This window comes from Lissotriton vulgaris, chromosome 11 (genome assembly GCF_964263255.1).
Source record: "Lissotriton vulgaris chromosome 11, aLisVul1.2, whole genome shotgun sequence".
NCBI lineage: Eukaryota > Metazoa > Chordata > Amphibia > Caudata > Salamandridae > Lissotriton > Lissotriton vulgaris.
The window spans coordinates 249,098,085-249,114,704 of record NC_141699.1 but is presented as its reverse complement, the minus strand read 5'-3'; the positions used below and the strand labels follow the sequence as shown (position 1 = coordinate 249,114,704).

The following is a 16,620-nucleotide window of genomic DNA, read 5'->3' as shown; positions in this document are numbered from 1 at the left end:
ACTTCACTCGAAGGTGTCAGACCGCTTCACAATAGGAAATAACAAGAAACAACACACCTTATGTTAAAAAATACAGCCACCGGCACTGGCAACGTCCACACCCAGCCCCCGCGCCATGAATTGTGCAAGTATCGAAAGCGAGCGTTTTTTTTTTCATAGCGAGGACTTCACTCGAAGGTGTCAGACCGCTTCACAATAGGAAATACCGTATGTAACAAGAAACAACACACCTTATGTTAAAAAATACAGCCACCGGCCCTGGCAACGTCCACACCCAGGCCCCGCGCCATGAAGTATCGAAAGCGAGCGTTTTTTTCATAGCAAGGACTTCACTCGAAGGTGTCAAACCGCTTCACAAGTGAGCAAATGGCGCCATGAGTCTTACCTCGACTGCCGCTGCCGCTGTACACGCGCCTCCAACCGCTTGCACATCCCCAGGCAGACGAGGCAGCAGGACGAGGCAGCAGGACGTCCGAAATACGGTATATGGTAACGGGCAGCCAGCGCCGAAGATGGCAGCGCCCGGTGTGTTGACACGTTTGGCACGTTTTGCCACGCGCCCCTCTCTCCTTGACATGGGCGTGGGCATAGAAAGGGGATTGTAGAATGTTCCCGAATGTTACCGAAGGCAGTAGAGCACTTGCCGTGATTGGCTGGTTGTTGCGAAGAGGAAAGGCAGTCTGGTGAGCAGATGCCGTATTTGCCGTACCGTACGTGTGGTGTTGAAGACAGTCTCTGCACCTGTTCATACTGTACAGCACCAGTACATCCAGTGCAAATGGCAGACAGTGAAGAACCCGGCAAGGCTCCAGCAGCGCATCCAGTGCAAATGGCTGGCAGTCAAGAACCCAGCAAGGCTCCAGGAGTGGCAAGAAGAAGGAAATATGAAGCCAGTTACAAACTTAAAGTTGTGGATTTTGCCACGGAACATAATAACTGTGCTGCTGCAAGACAATATGGAGTGACAAAAAAGATCGTTCGGGTCTGGAGAGCAAATGAGAAAGCATTACGGAGTATGCCAAGGGGCAAGTGTGCATTAAGAAGAGGCACCCCACATTGGCCAGAACTCGAAAAGCATGTAGCAGACATGATGGCCGAGCATCGGCAAAGCGGTTATGTCGTGACCCGAAATAAAATCCGATTGGTTGCACTTCAGTGGGCCAAATCTAATCCAGATCTCAGCCACAGATTTAAGGCCACTGTATCCTGGTGTACCAGATTCATGGGAAGGCATAATCTGGTATTGCGGCAAAAGACAAAAATTGCCCAGAAATTACCTGCGGATCTTGATGCCAAAATGCATAGCTTCCATCGCTACGTTATTAGGCTGCGCAATGAACATGGCTATGCGCTAAGTAGCATCGGAAATATGGATGAAACTCCAATGAATTTCAATATGATTGCCAACAAAACTGTCCATCAAAAAGGCGAAAAGACAATTTTAATAAAAACAACAGGACATGAGAAGTCCAGTTTCACAGTGGTACTAGCATGCACAGCTGATGGCGCAAAGCTGAGACCAATGGTTATTTTCAAAAGAAAAACAATGCCGAAACTCAAGTTCCCTGTTGGTTGTTTTGTGCATGTGAATGAGAAAGGATGGATGGATGAAGAAGGGGTAAAGCTATGGCTTGATAATGTATGGAGCAGGCGACCAGGTGGACTTCTACAAAGACGTAGTCTACTGGTGTGGGATATGTTCAGGGCTCATTTAACTCCAAGCACCAAGCAAAGGCTGGCAAGAATGAAAACAGATGCTGCAGTTATACCTGGAGGATTGACATCGTTGGTGCAGCCACTGGATGTGTGCCTAAACAAGCCATTTAAAGAACGCATCCGAGAACAGTGGAATGAGTGGATGGTTAGCGGTGAAAAAACATTCACAAAAGGAGGAAACATGCGTGCTCCACAGTTGGATGTTTTGTGCACCTTTGTTATAAAGGCCTGGAACGACATTGATGCAGAAACTGTAATAAAGTCTTTCAAGAAGTGTGGCATATCAAATTCATTAGATGGTATGGAGGACGACTATTTGTGGGAAGGTGAAGAGGATGCCGAAGAAGAGACCACATCATCTGATACGGAATTGGTACCAGATCCATACGATGACTGCCTTACAGATGTACCACAAGATCTCATTGACTTACTTATGAGATCAGATGACGAAGAGGAGGATTTTGAAGGCTTTTAAAGGGAACGTTGTAAATCCTGTAGAAATCCCTTGGATTTATGGAAAGTTATGGGAAGTTTAATCCACTTGCACTGTTTCATGCACTAATTTATGTTTACCGTACCGTACCGGTATATTCAGAAGTGACAGTTTTTCATATGGTTCTAAATAAAAATATTGTGAGTAAAGCAAGATTGTTTATACAACCAATTTGTTTGAGTTCAGTCTTTGAGTTTGTAAAATAAACGCTTAGGTAACACTGTCCACTGATAAAGCCTTACTGCTCAGCCACAGGGAGGAGGACTAGACTAATACGGTAAGTTCAAAATACCGGTACATTCTCGGAATGGCTATGCAGGACTGCGTTGGACTGCGCTGGAAGTGGGGGTCGTCTTATACGGCGAGTATAGCACAAAACCTAAAATTTTTCAGGCAAAGTAGGGGGTCATCTTATACGCCGGGTCGTCTTATACGCCGGAAAATACGGTACTAAAAGTACCACACCCAACCATGTCTCTACACATCGCACCATGGAGGTATGGTGTGGATTTCAGAGAGTGGAGGACACAATAGGAAAGGAAAAAAATATCCAAACACTCAATCTATGCCACACACCTCAAACACAGTATGGATTGTCATGTAATATATATATATATATCCACAGAAGGATACAAAGCCCAAAGTACAACTAAGGCACAAAACAACAATAATGCAGCGCCCAAGGAGCAATGCCAACCAAGAAGTGGGTAAAACCCCCACAACGCACCTCAGAAGAACAAGTGCCAAGGCAAAGTGTAGGACATTGAAAGATGAGGACACCCAGGAAACCCACGTGGTGTAAATTCCACACAACTGTCACTGTCCAACTTGCCATAATAAAATAATATACACCTCGAACCCAAGGGTATACTCCAGAAAAATGCATGCAAACCACTGAATACACAGAGACATGCCATTGCGCAAACAAAACAAAATGTAAAAGAAACACTGCGCAAACCAAGGCAAAGCATAGGACACAGAGAGAAGAGGACACTCATGAGACCCATGAAGTGTAAATTCCACACCACTGTCACAGTCCAACTTGCCATAATAAAGTAATACACCTCGGAACCAAAGGTGTACTCCATAAAAATGCATGCAAACCAATAAAAACACAGTGATGTGCCATTGCGCAAACAAAATAAAGTGTGTAACAAACACTGCCCAAGCGCAGGCCACACCACAAAATGGGGTACACAGCCCACAGAATAAACAAGAATATGGGTAGGCCACCCATTGTATAAAGTATCAAGAGTAGTGCACAATAAGAGCACGAAATAAAGTGCACCATAAACCAGATTTTTAAAATACAGCTAAAGAACAAAATCCACACTGCTCAATAAACATGCCTAAAGGATGATGCAAGTGTAACAAAGGTACAACAAAATAAACAGTATAGGGTAAAGACAGTGAGAAGGTGTGTGCACCACCCACACTGAAGTATTGAAAGGGTGCAAGAAGACCAGCTCCTATACACAATTACCCTAACATATAAGAAAGAAACATAGTGCCCTTAAAATCCCACTAAATACACATTAAGTAAGCAAACATCCGATTACCACATGAGTAAAGAATATTGTAAACACAGTTCAACACGCTAACCATTGTAAAAACAATAAATTAAAACAAATAAGGTTGTCACTGTCGACTCATTTTCAGGGATACTTCTTTGCACATCTTGTAAGTTAGTCCCAAAGTTTTTTTCCCTTTTTGCTCCTCTGCAACATAACTGCACATTAAGATGTACTGACAGGATCCAATTTCCTTGAAAGACTTAATGTCTCTGATGCAGGTGGAGGCCTTGCAGGTGAAAACTTTTTTCTTTAAAAGGTGAAGTTGCCTAACTGTGAGTTCATTTGCGTTAGCAAAGCAATAAACATCCAATAAAAGACATCGTGTCTCCGCTGGCATTTCCGACAAGTTCCACAGGCAGTGAATAACATCTAAACGAAAACGGGAAGCCGGATGGAGACTCTGTCAATATAACTTTATTGACTGTCCAAAAAAAACGTGTGAACACGGATGGCATAGAGCAACTGGAGATTGCTGAACAAACTGAAGGTGGAGATTGCAAGAAACAAGCACATCAAACTCAAAATGGTGGCACGCTTTCTGACGCTAGTCCGGGTGGCTCTCGGCGCGTCAGCGCAGCAGAGTGTCCTTCAGCAGCAAAAGAGATGCAGAACGTCTGAGAAATGCCTCGATCACGAAGGATCTATGACGGAGGCAGGTAGCAGGTACGTGCATTACATCTTAAAAGAATGGCTCGTGAACAATTCAAACAGCAACTTGATGAGCGGCCTCGCCATAACTACCAACGGACAGCAAAGTCAAAGTCTCCACACGTATCTGGAAGTCCCAATGTTCACCAGCACAAACGTGTACCCTGTTCATAACACAAGCTTGAGGTCCAAATTAAAATAAAGACTCACCAACTCAAGACGTTGAAAACTCTGCACAAATGACCCAAATTAGTCCAAATTGCCTCGGGTGAAAAAAGCGAAGACAAAGAGATAGCTTTCTTTTTGTAACTTAAATCATACCCACTCAAGGTCTTATTAAAAATGCACAGCTGGTAGTGTGGGGGTCTTACGCAGACTGAGTTCTTATGCATCCATAAATTAACTTTACGAGCATAACCAATGTCATCTCACAAATAGCTTCAGTAGGTGGCAAGTCCATGGATAAGCAACAGTCAATGATATTGCTGGTAATCAATTCTAGAGACTTTGTGGATCAAGTTGAAGCCGGAGAACATCATAGCGCTTAGTAAGGTACATAGGCAGAAACTGAAAAACATGTCAGCACTGTGGTTTTTCCTTTTTAAAAAAAACTAAGTTCCACAGTTACAAGAAATGTGAAGCGCCCTGGGTAGGCTGTCCTGGTGGAGAAGGACACTGGTGGGACTTTTGAGGGCGTTTTTTTTCCTTGTTTTTCCTTTACTTTAAAGTTTCTCATTTTTCATTGGTTACTTGTATCAATAAAGTTCATTTAAATGATGGAGGTTGTCTCACCTTCAGTAAACTTCAGTCCACAGCACAAAGAGTTTCTTTCCAAGCGTCGCCAAAATGTTGTAGGTAATTCCAAAGATGACAAGAGGTAGCCATGAAGTATTACCATGTAGAGGTTTATTAGTTGCTTCATTAGATATAAGTTATAAGTCAAGTTAAGTTCATTAGATGTCCAAAAGGGAATCCCACCAGAAGCTAGATGGTTGTTGCTCAGCCTACACTCTTCAACTGTCATTCCTCACATCCCAACAAGCACACTCACATTCCAATCACACTGTCATCAGGCATTCCAACATTCCACGCAGACATCACATTCATTCTGGCTGAGCAACTAAGAAGAGGATGCACTAGGGAGAATTAAGTCACAACATAGTACTGTGAGACTGTCATCAGGGAACAATGGAATTTCTTTGATGTTCAGTGCAATGAACTGGATTGTATTAGATGGAGTTGAGAGGAAAATGAGTGCAACCCACCTTCTAAAATTGTGCAGAGCATTCATTCATTTTAAAGAGCAAAGTTCACTGGGATATTGTTGGTGCCACACAAAGGAACTGCATCACTCTGTAATAAAGATAGAACTGAGGGTATGTGGGAACTCTATATCGATTGGTTGGGGAGCTGACTATAGAGAACCTCTTAACCAAAGTAAAAATCTTGTCCGGAAGACCTGTGATTTTGAATAGTAATGGCTAAGCTAAATGAGTAGTGCTATTCTGAAGAAATTTACGCTCACCGGTGAGATGCTTGGAATAACAGAGCAGACCTTTGCATTGCTGGCATGTCCCTCTAGTCTAACTGTAAATCTTTTGCCGAAAGGGCTGAGTGGTGTACACCCTTAAGTTTGAAAGAGGAGTTTCACAGGTGTATTCATTCTTTGAAATCTTTCTACCATGTTAGCCTCCGAGGAAAAGTATACATCTCACTGTGCCCAAACACTTTGGGCTGTTTGAGGCATTCCTCTATCTGGCTGGCTATAGAAATAAAGACCTCTTGAATGAGAAGTTTCCGTGGACTTTACATTCGGTCGCTTGATGCAACAAGCAGTAATGAGTCTGTTTTCGTTTCTAGGTGTTCGAAATAGCTTTGTGTGTTTTGTTTGTAAGTATCTTGTCCATTACACTCTGTGGTATGGTGGGGTTTATATGGTGATATAGTTGGTCCGGTCTGACGAATATAGAACTGGCACTGATTGTGTATTGTTACAGGGAATATTAATCTTCCAGCTCATATGCAAGATTGATTCAAGCAACCAGTGAGTATGGTACCTAATTTGCTGTTTTTAGACATACTTGATGAACTCAGACGCTGGAGTCTAATAGCATGTTGGTTTTGGTTGTAGATCTTGGGAAGACATTTTTGCTCATTTAGGCCTTACGACCACTGGCTGGTGGTTATTGGTAAGACCTTTAAGTTGTTTTTATAACCCACTTTGAGCACTTTGGTGGAGGTTTATGTATTTTTCGTTACACATTGGTCCCTTTGGTTTCCTTTTGGGTGATGAGACGATACCTGGTATGCAAGGAGTTTTATATATATATATTTTTATATGTATTTATATTTATCTGTAGATATATTTGTGCAACTGGTCCTGATGATGGTCCTATGGAATTGATTAACCGAAGAAGGACCGAAACGTCGACGCCTGACACCGTTTTGCTTATAATGATATAATTCTTTTTGTCAACAAAGAACATATTACATTGAGAAGTTCTTTTTGTACATGGTATTTTGTTTTATCCATGTAAATAGCATAAGGTGTTATATACTACTGAAATCAATCAACTATGGTAGTATCTATGTTGCCATGCCTGAATTTTGATAAGATATTCTAACAAAAACTGTTGAAAAATAAACAAACAGTAATATACAGTACTTACCTTGCTTCTGGTGAATGATTGATCACTTAGAGTGACAGTATCAATTAATGAAGATTATGTAAATAATTCCTTTGAGGACGATTGTAATTCTGTTATTGATTATACCCAGTCCTCACGGGATTACTGGGTGGCTCTGTCTTTGAACATTCTTTTAGAGTTAGCAATCTAAAGTGCACCTTTGTGAATCTTTTGGGTAACGAGCTAATGTTTTAAAATTAACTTTTATTTTACCAATTTCTGAGTAGCTTTAATGTTCAGTAGTTGCTTACCGCCTCATCCTAACATTACCAGTTTCGTTTAATAAAGGGTTTTCAGTATAACTAAACTTAGGTTGGCTCGTTTGAAAACAAAACTCTACTGTGTAGGTATTGTGTTGTAATAATAAATAAACATTACAGTGACGGGATGAAGGCTGTCGCCACCTGGGTGAAGAACAGCTAACTCAAACTAAACGCAGGGAAGACCGAAGTCCTCATCATGGGCTCCATCTCCTCCACCTGGGACGACTCCTGGTGGCAGCACTTGGCAACCCCCCACACACCCATAGATCATGCACCAAATCATGGCATCATCCTGCATTCCTCACTCACCATGCGCCGCCAGCCCAATGCTGTTGCATCATCCTATATCCACACACTATGCCTGCTCTGAAAAATCTTTAAGTGGATACCCACTGAGTCCAGAAATCAAGTCACCCATGCACTCATCAGCAGAAGAATCAACTACGGCAATGCACTCCACACCGGCATCACCCAGAAACTCAAGAAACTGCAGAACATTCAGAAAGCCTCTTCTAGACGTATCCTCAACATCCCTCGCTGGAGCAACTGTACCAGCGACCTGAGAGACCTCCACTGGCTCCCAATCAACAAAAGAATCACCTTTAAACTCCTCACACACATCAAAGCCATTCATGACACTGGACCTGCATACTTTAACCACTGCCTTGCCTTCCACGCACTAAACAAAGACCTCCGCTCCCCCCAACTGGCCCTATCTACCATCCCATGTATCTGCAAGACAACGGTCAGAGGAAGATCCTTCTCCTACCTCACAGCAAAGGTCTGGAACACCCTCTCTCTCCACCTCAGCCAATCACCATCACTGCCTCAATTTAAGAAGGACTCCAAGACCTGGCTCTTTGACTGAACCACAGTGCCTTAGACGGACCAGCTGTCCCTCCACCCCGTTGCCTTCAGACCTTTATGGTTTACAAGCCACCTGACTGATTGATTGATTTCTTTGGTATTAGGACACGATAACGGGCTTATTATTTGGTGCATGTTTGCAGAGGTTTGACCTGTAGCTATAATAATAACTAGTAATTTATATATCTTCCTTGTAAGTTTCAAAGCACTGTGATAAAGGTGTAATCGTTTTTGCACAATTCAGTGATACACACTATATCAACCTTCTTATGCCTGAATTAAAACATAGGATTACAGTTAGGGGGTCAACCGGGCAGTCAGAGGGACCTGGGTAGTTAAGTGATATAGAAAGAGTGGTCCCTGACCAATTAGGAATAACTATAAGTTTAGTAACAAACATTCATTGGCAAATATATTTATAGCACACTATTGTTTATTCACATAGTGTCAATACGTGTTTCACTGTATTTTTTCATTTATTGTTTTTTTTATACACATATAAATAACATCTTTACAGTGCCCACTGTACAGGGAAGGGGAGGGGTAGTGCAGTGTTCAGGATTGGTGCGGGTAGGTGAAGTGACGTTTCAACTGCCAATTGATGTACCCCTGTGTATATAGCCTTCATTGAGTGGATTTTTAATAATCTCTTTTAAATACCTTTCCCCTATAGGAATTGCCCACCCCACTCCCCCTGTCCTGAAGAAGACCCGCCATGTAAGGGGCACAATCCCTACAACGAGGGTCGAAACGTTGACTACTAACTGGAACACATAATTAGAGTGTGATTTTTTACACCTGTCTAATATGATGTTATAATAATGCTAACTTGACTTTGGATTAACTCCTGCAAGGCTCCCCTGAGAAGCCATTTTCAATTGTTAAAAGCAATTTACAATTGATTTGTCACTTCACCTAGCCACACCAATCCTGAACACTGCACTACCCCTCCCCTTCCCTGAATAAAAACATAGGCATGTCACCCCATATAATGGATATCACTGATTAAACTATGTATTTTTCTTGAATTAGCATTGAAGACATTCCATGGTTCTGTGAATGACCTGCCAGAGTTTGATGACATTAAGAAAGAAATGTATGCGTTAAATGGCGAGAAAACAAAGAAAATATGGGAAATGTTCACAGATCCAAGTATAAAATGGCAGCTCATTGCCATTTTCGTTCTTAATGCTGCTTGTCAACTCAGCGGAACACATGCAGTAAGTATGTCGTAAAATGCAGATGCCACATCCCAAGTGATGTGGTAAAACCATTGCTTTTATACTGCACATGGATTTTACGATAACCTTGGGATGTAGGTGCAAGGGCATGGGGGCGGGAGAGGGCACGAGGGGTTAAGATGTAATGAATGCCTTTAAATAGAGAATAATGTGGAAATTGATGTCACTGCATCTATTTGCTCTAATGATTGCATAATTCCGTGCTTTTTTTGTAGTACAGATGCCTCCAGGTTTGTCCTTGAGGAATTGTCCCTGGAGTGAAATGCTGAAATATAACATGAGGTAAATCTGTATTCCTGATAACCACATGCCTCACGAAACTGATTTGGCTGAAACACTGGTTTCCACCCAAATTGCTATTAAGAGCCTATAGGCAAAGTGACATCATTGCCGAGAACAAAAATTGTATATGTGAGCAATTTTAGCTTAGCAACAACTAGGCCTGTGGTATGTGTTAGGATTTATTCAATACAAAATTAAATGAAAACTATAGTGAGATACTGCTTTTAGTCAAAAGAAATTCTTGGTCAGTGTCGGCGAGTCAACTTTCCGAATGTTGGAACTAATGCCAGCTGGATAATGCACCGAGCAAATGACTGAGCTGGACTGTTTCCTCCTAGCTACTGGTGAAATAATTGAAGCCAAACTGTGCTTTTTACAGTAGCATTTTCAAAGATGCTGTTTAAAAATGTGTTTTAATTATATATTTATAAAAAATTTGAACATAGGATAGACCTAATGGCATGAGTCTTTTACATGAAGCAAGAGATACAAAAAAAATGATAAATTAACTGGTGGCATAGGAGAGAATTATGGGCCATATGTATCAACATTCCGTTTTGCGATTCCTAAATAGCGATTTTTAAGGAATCACTATTTAGAAATCGCAAAATGGTATGTAAGTAGAAAATCGCTTCTTTTTAGCGATACCTTAAAATTCCATAATTGCGATTAGCAAATTGCTAATCGCAATTAAGGAATAGTTTCCCATTCATTCATTCATTTCTATGGGCCAGGAGACCCATAGGAATGAAGGGGAAATTGTGAATCGCAATTTGCTAATCGCAAATTGTGAATATTTTCAAGGGTGCAGGGGTGTCTCAAGAACACCCTGCTGCACCCCTGAAAATGACATATGTGCGCATAAGGCACACATACATGCCCTAAGGGCATGTATGAGCGTCACATGGCACCTTTTGATTTTTAAAATAATGCTTTTTTGAAAGAATTCGCAACTTACCACCAACCAATGGCAATTTGGAATGTTTTCTTCCTTGATACATTGCATTTAAGGAATCGCAAAATGTGCAATTCCTTAAATGCAATCGCAAAATAAGGAATGGCAAATTTAGCGATTCCTTATTTTGCAACAAAAATGTTTCATGCATACCATTTAGCGAAAATGGGTTTGCAAACGCCGGAATTCTGCGAATTTCTGCGTTTGCGAACCCATTTTGCCTTGATACATATGGCCCTATATCTTGAGTCGAGTTCTGAATAGAGGCTCAGACCGCAGGCAGATCCAGTAGGCTATCTGGATCCAACAAGCCACAAGCAGTAGTTATATAATGGTAATAATGCAAAGAAAACTATCCACATAGAACATGGAATTCCTCCAAATAAGTTGAGAAACATCTACCATAGGAGCAAATAATGCCACCTATATCTGGAAAATAAAGCCCGAGCATCAGAAGTAGAGTCCCCACTCTTTTAGAAATGCATTAGTTTTTGCACCCTCCAAAATGAACATATCAAATACCAGTTAATCTTCTGATGATTGTAAAGGTGTTTGATACTTGAAATACACAAATTTGAGGGGGAAAGTTTGAGGTCTTAGGCATGTTCCAGAAGGAAGATCTTTGTAGTCGCTGCTACATTATTTACTAAAATGCTTGGGTTATTTTTTTCATTTTTATATGCCAGATTGAAAAAAACAATCATTTAATTACGTCCCACGTGGACAGAGACAATCCCAAATTTTCCTGAACACCTTCACATGCTAACTTTCAGCTTCACATGCCGTGATATCCATACTTTGTGTCAGCAATGAGTGGCAGATGATAAGGATGACCATGACCCTCACATGGTTGGTCACCACACACCTGGAGTTGCCACCGTATATCAGTGTTGCTGACTGTCAAATGATGTCTATCATCATGCCACAAATGCTTCCACATTGCAAAGATGGTGAGCATCATTTAAGGGATGCATACCATGATGCCAGGAATGGCAAGATTATGGCTAGGCCGGGCAGAATTTTAATTTCACTGGAGTAATTGGCTAATTCTGCGTTAGTCTTGTGATGCGTAATTTCCGATTTAACCTCTAAAACACCACACCACATAACCGATTCTCCTGTTCAGGAAAATACAGATTGTGAGAACGTGAATGTTTAGTTGCCTTTTTGAGAATGCCAGCAGCAGTTATTAAACAAAGGCAGTCGTCGATCAGCATTTCGGGCAGTTATTTTACTTGAGCTGCCGGGAAATCAACACAAAAAGTATTTTTGAGTTAATATTTTACCCCAGCCGACAATTTGGGTATTTTTTGTGTGAAATGCACTTTTCATTTTTTATTTTTAAACAGGAAGGAAGTGCCATAGAAGGCTACTGTACGCATAGCAGCAACTTCCTCTTCATGACCTGAAGACTCCTCCCTCTGCTTTGTCCAACCCTTGGTCGCTTTCAAATTGAATTTTGGAGGGAAAGCATCACTCTCTCTGCATCCATGCCATTGCAATCTTAACTTTTGGATAAAATCAAGTTAAATGCAGCACTTTGTAAAAAGTTTGATCTTTGAGGAAGGAAATGAAACAGTGTTTTTGTTTTCCTCTATGTATTTTTTATTTTTTTTGTTGGTGGGTGGGTTGGAATTTGGGTTGGGGCAGATGGGCCTATGTGGGATTAACAATTTTTTAAGGAGAAATGTTTGTGCTTTTAGATGGCGGAGGCCTGGAGTTATATTTATATTTTCTCAATTTTTTGTGTGTTTTTGTGAAATTAATACTGATTTTTCAGTTTACTGTGATGTGGTTTTACTGTTTGGGGTCTAGTCTGCCCTGCACTAGGAACTTGGGTGTAGTTTAGATGTATTTTTAGCTTCTTACTGCAACTGTACTATATGCTTTTTAAAAAAGGTGTGAGGTTCTAAATGTCAGTTGTTGCTGGGTTGGGGTAGCTCCTGATGTCCTGGCCCATGTAGACCTCTTCTGTGGTTCTCCGCTACCTTCTTCCACCTTCTCCCACCATTTGTGTGTTTTTTTATATATGGCATGGTTGATATTGTGGTTGGCGAATTTTTTAACTTAATTAAAATTTAGTTTTTGTCATTGCTGATTTGATGGTGGTTTGTAAATGGAAATTGCATGTGTGCGCCCAGACTCATTCGGTGAATAAAATCTTTGCAAACCTTTCCCTTAAATGCTACAAGATGTTTTTTTCTGACAAGTTGGGAGAAGGTTCTTCAGACAGGACAGAATCTTCTTGTTCTCCATGCCTTCTTCTTTGCTGATATTTGATGATTTGGATCAGAATCCACGCAGGAAGAAGAGGACACCGACTTAGCTGACAGAAGTTCTTCTCTGTTAGCTGATCTACTCCATGTTCAATTCACAGAGTTTGAGGACGAGCTCTACTTCCCTCACAACTAGGCTTGAAATACTTACGTTTTTGTTTTCGTCCGTCCTTATTGACTTTTATTTCCGGGTGTCTTTCTTTGATTTGCAACTTTTAGCACAACAAAACTTTAATCACAATAAATCCATCAGCAGCACTGTCTTCGTCTTATTTCCATATTGAAGGTGCCGTTGTCTGCATTCCTAAAGTTCACAAGTTCGCAACTCAGTCATGCTCCTCTATCCTCCTCCTCCAGACTCCCCCTATCAATTTCCCTCAAGGCAGATGGCCGGATTACGCAGAATCAAGAAACTGTTGTTTCGTAGACGAGTCCCCTCAAAAGAAGTGGGACTGGAATTACTGACTATGCTGACTGTTACTTCTGAAATTCACACGAGAGTCTGCCCTGTGGCCCTTCACTTATAAATAAGATGCTGACAAAAAGTGGGACAGGTAATGAATGAATGAATGGTGAGATGGCATGCACTGGACAACACTGGCTGTCTGGCTCTGATGAAAGCAATTGCTGTTTGTTTGTTGTGCATGAAATGAATCCTATGTGTTCTGTTATTATTTAATCTTTTACACACTAAATGTAACTCAAGTCTACTCTGTTTTTACCTTGTTTAATGCAAATTGTACTTCTACTGCAGGGGCCACTACGTTGTATTTTTTAATATGGAAAATGTCCTTGGACTCACTGGGGCATATTACCAATGATTAGCGATATTTATCGCTAACTAGGCTTAGCAACAAATTTTTTATCGCTAAGCATCGCCGGAAATTATCGCTGAGATACCTTGCTATTAGCAAGGTTTATCTCAAAAGCGACAAAAATCAGGCGAAATGCGTGAATATCGCTGAGAATACAGCGATATTCACGCATTAGTGACGAAATGCTCTTAGCCATTTTATCCACCTCTCATTGGATAACATGGCTAAGAACTGGTCTGAGCAGGCGTTGGTTTTTGGCGATAGCGGGAATATTTCCATCGCTACGCCTGCCTTGCTAATAGGCGATAGCGACGTTAGCGACTACTTTCAGTCGCTAACAGGTTGGGTACACCCACTTTGCATGTCATTAGCGATAAATATCGCTGACATGCAAAGCAGGCCAAAACCGCTCGCTATCGCCTAAAGCTGTCGCTAACTGTTGTTAGCGACAGCTTGCTAATAGAGCGATAGAATTATCGCCGCTTAGCGGCTGAAAACGGTCGCTAAACCGGCGATAATTGCCTAACGCCCTGCTTGGTAATATGCCCCACTGTGTGTAGACTGTGACTGCATGAACAACATTGAGTTTGCCAATACCATGATGATGATGATGAGTCTTGATGATAAACGTTACATAATATCTGTACAGTCACTCACTGGGATGGATGGATCATCGTTGTCGGTTTACGGAAGAACTATGGCCATTTTGTGAGTGGCAAACAGGTAAACAAGTCAACAACAACCACAGCAGAACTACATGTCTGTCTAGTCTGTGTCAAGAGGTAGGCTACATGGAGGTTGGTTCACTCAGTGTTGCCTGCCTTGACAGTCTGCATGGCCCTGACCTGCTGTGTGCTAATTTATATCCTGGAAACAGAGACTCAGAGTAGGCACTTTAGAAATGATGCATGTATGTAATACTGTCGCCTCTGAAAGTGAAAGTGTTATTTTTGAACTATATACTGTCAGGTACCTGCATCATTGGTGCAGTTTGCGATTCCTTATTTGCGAAAATTAAGGAATCTCAATTAAGGAATCGCAAACGGCAATGCATCAAGAAATCGCAAAAGTATTAGCGATTTCTTAATAGTCCTTATTTGCGATTCCTTAATTGCGAATCGCAAATAAGGAATCGCTTTACATTGATTCCTATGGGCCTAGAGGCCCATAGGAATCAATGGGAAGGCATTTTCATTTTGCGAATTCGCAATTAAGGAATCGCAAAATGAGAATGTAATTTCAAGGGTGCAGGGGGGGGTCCAAAGGACCCCCCCTGCACCCCTGGAATGTCACGTAAGTACATTTTACTCACACACATGTCCCAAGGGCATGTGTGTGTGTAACATGTAAGTGTCAAATATGCATTTATTTGCATTTTTTACACTTTTCGCAAAATTACCATGAAGGTGTACTTCATGGTAAGTTTTTTCCTACAAAATTGCGAATTCGCAAAAAAAATGAATCATGCATAGCATTTAAGAAATTGCAAATTTTGCGATTTCTTAAATGCTATCGCAATTTGAGAAATCGCTAAAAATTGCGAAATCTTAAATTGCGATACATGAAAAATAAATGATGCATCCCAATAAGTGATTTTGGAATCGCAAATGGCCGATTTTTGCGATTCGCACCGTTTGCGATTCCAAAATCTCTTGATGCATGTGCCTGTGTATCTTATATTTTTCCTCCGCGGTGTCTTAATATCCCTTCCCTTTCTGTTTTTCCATCGACAATTGCAGGCCGGCACTTACCCTGTGCGATGGGAAACACATTACTTACCACAGCAATCCGCAATTCCGCATCCGCCAGGCAGGCAGTGGACAGTGTGGTCACCAAGATTGATCGACAGAGCGCCCGATGGAATGGAGGAGTATCGCGAATAAGAGGAATAGCTGGATGCATGCAACTTCCCAATTTGACCAGGATAACTACAACATACAGTTACAGTATCCATTTCACTTGTCCTTATCTTTTAAATAATGTTATTGTTGCTTGTGAACTTCTATGAGTGTGTGACTCGGTGTGTTTGCTCTCTGCTTCAAATTCATCCCTACAGCTATTTGATATGTTTCTTTGCTATTTGTAAAACTAGTGTAATGTACTACTAAGTGTTTATTCTCTCTGAGGACAGATATGCAAGTGAAATTGCGTAATTCTTGCAGCCGTTTACTGTCTAATTGTTTAGTACTAGTTAGTAAGTTGTAGTATAAGTAGCACTACTTTTCATTAACCTAAGCATCCACTTAGCAAACAACTTCATGCATGCACACCCTTTAAGTCCCTTAAAAGATTTATGGATATGGTCGTATCGTAGATTTGTTTTTCTTCATTTGTTGTTTCTCCATGCTGTGTTTTCTTTTTCCCTCTCCAAAAAACGTTCCCATAAACTCCCATTCCCATCCATTTTTCAAACCTAACCCTCTTCCCCCAGGCTGTGTGGTTTTCATTGAGGTGTGTGAGTAAATGACAGCAATAATTCCACACACTTGCTGGGGAGGATAAGGTCAAAGCATCAGAAAATAAATTTAAAGGCAGGTGAAAGAATCTGAGGATATATTCCTATTCTGCTTGACACACACCCATGAGTATTTGCAAATCATTTCAGAATTTCATGTCCGCCATCAAGTGGATTCATCAACAACAACCTCCTCCTACATGAGACGAAAGTTTACACTGCTGTGTGCTTCAGTACTAGTTCTTGTAGTAGCCATAGTCCATGCAACTACTAGTTAACTTAACTTTTGATTGAATACTTTAGCATTGCTTAGTCTACAATTTTATTTATGGCAAAGTTCTTGTGTAC

At 41.1% G+C, this 16,620-nt stretch overlaps 1 protein-coding gene across 1 annotated transcript in view; it reads left to right on the top strand.

Annotated features, from left to right (window-relative positions):
- Window positions 1-16,620, top strand: part of LOC147679577 (solute carrier family 2, facilitated glucose transporter member 11-like) — a 510,350-nt gene that overhangs the window by 337,836 nt on the left and 155,894 nt on the right. The window contains exon 7 of the mRNA XM_086943162.1: window positions 9,281-9,468. Within this exon, the coding sequence (XP_086799288.1) occupies window positions 9,281-9,468 (188 nt within the window). The remainder of the gene's footprint in view (window positions 1-9,280; window positions 9,469-16,620) is intronic.